The sequence below is a fragment of the Urocitellus parryii genome, chromosome 4 (genome assembly GCF_045843805.1).
Source record: "Urocitellus parryii isolate mUroPar1 chromosome 4, mUroPar1.hap1, whole genome shotgun sequence".
Lineage (NCBI taxonomy): Eukaryota > Metazoa > Chordata > Mammalia > Rodentia > Sciuridae > Urocitellus > Urocitellus parryii.
This window is the reverse complement of record NC_135534.1, coordinates 179,769,282-179,775,281: the sequence shown is the minus strand read 5'-3', so window position 1 is coordinate 179,775,281 and position 6,000 is coordinate 179,769,282. Positions and strand designations below refer to the sequence as shown.

At 40.1% G+C, this 6,000-nt stretch overlaps 1 protein-coding gene across 1 annotated transcript in view; it reads right to left on the bottom strand.

Moving 5' to 3' along the window:
- Positions 1-287: 287 nt before the first annotated feature.
- Positions 288-6,000, bottom strand: part of Nr4a3 (nuclear receptor subfamily 4 group A member 3) — a 30,939-nt gene continuing 25,226 nt past the window's right edge. Inside the window, exon 7 of the mRNA XM_026379223.2 lies at positions 288-766. Within this exon, the coding sequence (XP_026235008.1) occupies positions 519-766 (248 nt within the window). The 3' untranslated portion in view covers positions 288-518. The remainder of the gene's footprint in view (positions 767-6,000) is intronic.

Below are 6,000 nucleotides of genomic sequence, written 5' to 3'. Positions count from 1 at the left end.
TACAGGAAGTATGATCTAAAGGGATCAGTCTTAAGACACATCCTACCCTGGTGAACAACCCTTGGCTGTTCTTGTTTTTAAATACAAAGCAACCATAATTGTATTCCCCAGGAAGTTTTAAACAGTTATATTATCCTTTTCTCTTCTTCTTCTTCTTCTTCTTTTTTTTTTTCCTGCTGGGATAGCATCATCCAAAAGTGCTTTTTTAGCAATTTCTTAGAAAACCCTCATGAACTATACCCCTCCAGCCCCACCCTCCAAAGCCTAATTATAAAACACAACCCCAACACAATTCTCTGCAAGTTTTCTGGCTTTAGGTTGTAAGGAAAGTTGCCAGAAAAAAAAAAAAAAGAAAAAAGAAAAAAAAAACCACAAAGAAGAAGAAGTCTTTTGCCTTTTACAGGAGCTGCTTTTTCTCTGAAGGAAGGACAGAAAGTGATAGTGTCCAGACCATCCCTTTGCTGCTTGGCAAGCAGGTGCCAGCAGAAGAAGCTGCTCCCTGCTCAGGCTGCTCCGGCTTAGAAAGGTAGGGTATCCAGGAAGAGCTTGTCGATGATGGAAGGCGGAGCCACCAAGTCTTCCAGCTTCAGGTAGAAGATTCGCTGGAGGCCCAGGGTGCAGATCTTCCTCAGTTCTACCAGGGCACTCAGCACCTTGGGCTCGGTGGGCTCCAGAGCCTGTCCCTTACTCTGGTGGTCTTTTAAGCTGCTTGTGATCTTGTTGCATAGCTCCTCCACTCTCTTTGGTTCTTTTAACCCATGTCTTTCTGCAGAGGGATAGAACAGAGCAAGTTTAGGAGGTGGCTGTATCTCATGACCCTTTAAATCCCTAATCAAGGTCTGAGCCCCTTCCTGCCAGTTGAAATGGTGTTTTACGATCAAAATACCTTTCCTCTGAGAGCTTGTTCCTGGCCTCTGTATCAAACAACACTAGGGGTTGAATCCCAGTCCTGACACTTAACTTGCTGCCTGTCATTGAGGAAGTTTCTTTACCTCCATTTCTTTATGAGATGAACAGAATGATCAACTCTGGGAGGGCCAACTTAGGTGAATAACATGAGTGAAGCACACAATTTCTGGCACACAGCCACGCTGAGTGCATGATAGGACTGTTACTATTTTGTATACATTACCCTGCTAAGGTCTCACAAAAGCCCTATCAGTAGTAGACAAGTCTCTTTCAGAGTGAACTGGAAACACAACTAGGCAAATGAATTTACTTGAGGGAGGTGGAGAGGCTGTAATGTTCTATTTGCTAATGCAAGAGCTGCCCTGTAAGACCCAATCCAAAGTGCATTCTGTTTTCAGGCTAACCAGATTGAGAAGATTCCAGCTTTTCTCTTTCTCTTTCTCCCCCCTCCCTTCCAAACACCCACTGAACTACACCTGATGCTCTGTACAAAATACATGTGTCATCTTGCCATTGAGGCTGAAAAGTCAAAGAGAAGTGGAAGAGTTCTGGAAGGGTGTAGGCAAGCATTTAATAACATGCTAACACACGAAAACCACTATCTGATATTGTTTAAAACAATATATAAAATGATCCCCATGCTAAATATTATGGTCTACTTTTTGAATAAAGTTGAGACATTTTCCCAAAGCCACCCAGCTGCTAAAAGCTGGAATTTGAACCACATCTTCAAAGCAGATTCTATACTCTTTGCAGCCACCGCTGCATCTCCCTAGAATGAGAAAGGAGCCTGACACCCAATACAAGTCTTCCAGCTCTCCCTCAGCCTTTAAATAGCAATGCCTCTTTCCAAAGATCCAAACTTGGTCTCTGTTATCTCAAAAGTTTTCTTCTTTTATTATATTTACATGTAAAAAATCATAATTCTTCAGAGATGGAAGACATCCCTCTAAAGGGAAATCAAACATTAGTTTCTAATTTCCCCTAGATTTAGTTATTTTAGTTGGAGATATTTTGTTTGAAAAGTTATTTCCCCAAAGCAAGAGCCAATCAGAAAACGAAGCATCTAGCCACACATTTTTCTCTTTTCTTGTCTCAAATAAGAGAGGCCTGGGAACCAGGAAATCTGCAATCTCCCCCAAGGGCTAGTTGTATGTGACTTGGGAGAGTTGCTATCTCTCTAGGACCTTGTCAAGGGAGGAGGTTGGATTTAACGACCTCTAAAATCCCTTCCAGCTCTGATCTATTTATTACATTAAAGCGCTACCATGATAATTGCCAGCAATGGACGGTACCTCTGTGGATTTTGATTTGCAGGTGTCCCTTCTCAAAGCAACACGGTATAGAGAAAGGAGTACTGGGCTTGGAGTTAGAGCTGAATTCCAGGGCTGATTTTATCACTTACTGGCACACTTACACACTTAAGTGTGACCTAATCTCTCTAAGGATTAGTGTCTTTATAGGAAAATGGGAATGATGGGGTGGTGACTATAACAAAACCCCACCTCTGTGGGCAGTTGTGGGGCTCAACTAAGATGGCGTTACATGAAAGCATTCTGTCCACTGTAGAATGCCATGCACGTGGGAGAGTCAGCACCTTAAGACAATGACCACAACTGCAAGATGGAGCAATGAAGTCCCCTAATTCCCAAGCTCTGCAATGCATGCCTTTACTTTCCCCAGGGAATTATTAGCTAATCAGCCCAGGTGCAAACCTTTCCCCTTGGCTTATCTGTACTAAATACATAGACCCTGGGTTTCAGTCTCAAAAGGACCTAATCATGAACTTCAAAAGAAATCCTGCCTGCTGTGATGTTCTGCCCTCCCCCCCCCCCCAAAAAAAAAGAAAGCATAAAAAGCAGGCTGCAAATTTTATAATAAATTTCAAGAGCTACAAAATGTTCATAGTCTCTGACCAAGTAATCCCACTCTTGGGATTTATCCAAAGGAAAAATTCAACAGAAAAAAAAAACTGTATGTATATAGAAGTTTGGTGCATATTATCTTTTAAACCCCCCCCAAACTCCAGTAACAAAAACAAACAAGCAAAACACTAGAAAAAGCTAAGGCGTTAAAGAATCAGTGGATTGTTGCATAAAAAATGGTATGTCCACTTAATGAAAGATTCTGTAGGTGTTAAAAAGGACAGACATGAAGAGTTTGAAGTAACATGGAAAAACACCTATATCGTCAAATAAAGGGTAAAATATTAAAGAGTATCCGGCTTTGATCACATCTATGCAAAAATTATTTCTGCATGTAGAGGAGGAAAGGAAACAAAAAAATGTGAAAATATTTATGAGAGAGTTGGATAACTTTTCTACCTTTCTTTTAAAATCTCCAGGTTAGTGCTGTTTGTATAATAATGTTAAAATAGAACACGTTGGGAGCCGGTGCTTTGTGAAAGCCTCTAGTAGCTATAATGTGGTGAAGCACCATCTTGCTGATACTAAATTCTATTAGCACTGAGATATATCAAATTAGATTCACAAGCCAGGGAGAGATGCGTTTCTCAGAATTAAATACCAGTGTCCTGAATTGTGAGCTTTCCTTTCCTTTTGGTGCCTCGTGTCGTACAGAATATTGGAGATCCTATATTCATTATGGAGATGAAGAAACTGAGCAATTTGCTGGCTGGATTTCTGGAGGGGGCTGACTGTAGAACCCTGTAGCCAGACTTTCTCATGGCCAAACTCACAGAAGGGGCCTCGGAGTTTTCCCTGCTCTCCAGCCAGTTGCGCCTGCTCAATAACTATGGCAACCATTATTTATTCAGTGAATTCAAGTGGAGATCGATACCTCCTGCCAGCTGGATCAACCCTAGGCCTGGAATTCCTTGAGGAATTCAGAGACACTCCTGTTGGAAGCCAAAGGCACCTCAACCCTCCTTTGTTGTTTTGAACAGCCACTGGATTTGTGGCTTCTTTACTTTTCCAAAAGGGCTAAGATAAAATCAGTCTCCATGCAAACTACTGCCAGCAGCTAGGAGGATTTTTACATCACTAGGGAGTCACTAAGTGTCTGGTACCTTCCCAGCCATTTGAAATTCCTTAAAACCCCAATCACTGACATTTAGATGAAGGGACCCCTTTCTTCTTACAGCTTGGTAAACATAGCTGCACAGCTGATGTATGGAGAGTTCATACATTCTGGGGGCAATCAGACATTTGGATTTTCTCCTTTATAGAGATTTTTACAAAGACCATTTTGGTTTAAGATCTGTGTCTGCCATTACAAAACAAGTTTCTTGGAATTTTTTTTTTTTTTTTGCATTTTGATCTACATAATATTTATCCCATACTTTAGTATTTTAACTCAGGCAGTATGTATTCAAAACTTCAAAGTACAAAAGGACCTAATAATAGATTTATGTAGCTCAATCATTATGTATGTAACTTAGAAAGGATTTGAATCACTAAGTTCAAATTTCCACCTAAGAGAGGAATCTCTACTATGAGATAGTGCAAGGAGACATAGGTACCAGCTGAACTGTGAGGGTCACTATCTCAGCCTGATAAGAAAAATATATTTACTAGCACTTTCATTAGACTCTTTTATTTTGATTATTTTATCTCACCCTCACAACAACCTGGTGAATTAGGCAGGCTAAAGATTATTTTTAATGAATAGTTAAGGCTAAGACTCAAAGAGTTAAGTGACTTGCCCTGGGTCAAAATGATCAAGTGGCTAATTTCTTTCATTAAAGAAGATACTTCTTTAATGCCAAGTGCAGAGATACTTCTTTTATACCTGCCTAGTTTCTTTCTTTGAATACCTCTAATTGTTAAGAAGCATCTTCTGTCCCAGTCTCCCTAACATACCCTCTGACTTTCTGTATACCTACCTCTTTCAAAAAATATTTTTTGAGTACCCATTCCATTGTAATGTTATAGCTGCTGGGGTTGGAGCAGTGAAGACAGCAGATCTTAACCTGTGTGTGCAGTTAACACCTAAGGACACAGCTGGATGTCTGTGCATTTTGTTCACCTGTGCCAGATGTCTTTGCTGAGCAGGAGAGGACAGGAGGGGGGGCAGAGACGGGGGAGAGGGGGGAGAGGGAAGATCTTGATTGGGTTCATGCTCATGTTTTTTCATCTTCATCTGGTTAAGACCTATTCCTTTTTTAGATCTTGGTCCAAGTATTTCTTCAGGGAGGCTTTCCTTTTTGTTCCTAGTCTAGATCACATTCTCCCATGGCATTCTTCTCATGCCCTTTGCAGGATATAATACTTTGAAATCAGATATAAAGGTGACAATTGCCTGCCTCTTTCATCAAACTCAAGGTCCACGGGGAAGTGGACTGTATTTGTTCTCCACTGTGTTTCCAGCATCAAGCCTAGAACTACGTGACTTCCAATAAATAGCTGTTAAATGAATATATAAGCAGAGGATCAAGGACATGTTAAAAATAGTTAACGAAATACTAAAGTTGTAAGGTGTTCTGATTAAATACACAGATTGGCAATTATTATAACAGTAATAGCAAAGAGCTTTAGAAACCTCCCACATCAGAAGCTTTGGAACCAGATTTCCTGGCTATACCTCCTAGCTTGGTAACTTCAGGTCTGTTTCCACATTTTAAAAAATAGGGATAATATTGGTAGTTGTTTCATGGGCTGTTGTGAGAATTAAAGGAGTTATTACATGTAAAGTATTTGGAATAATGCCTAGCATTTAGAGAGCACTTAATAAATATTTGCAAATATCCTCTACATTTAAAACTCAACTCATTATGTTTCCTTTCAAATCAGCCAGGTTTCTAATTCGTTTATTAATGATATCACAATCTTCCCCACCCCTCTCATAATAATCTGACAATTCCTTCCCTGAGTGGCCCATTGATTGAATTTGTCCCAAGAAATTCAGTTAGGGGCTGGGGATGTGGCTCAAGCGGTAGCACGCTCGCCTGGCATGCGTGTGGCCTGGGTTCAATCCTCAGCACCACATAAAAAACAAACAAACAAACAAACAAACAAAAAGACCAAAGATGTTGTGTCTGCCGAAAACTAAAAAAAAAAAATTAATAAATAAATATTAAAAAAATTCTCTCTCCCTCTCTCTAAAAAAAAGAAAAGAAATTCAGTTATTATC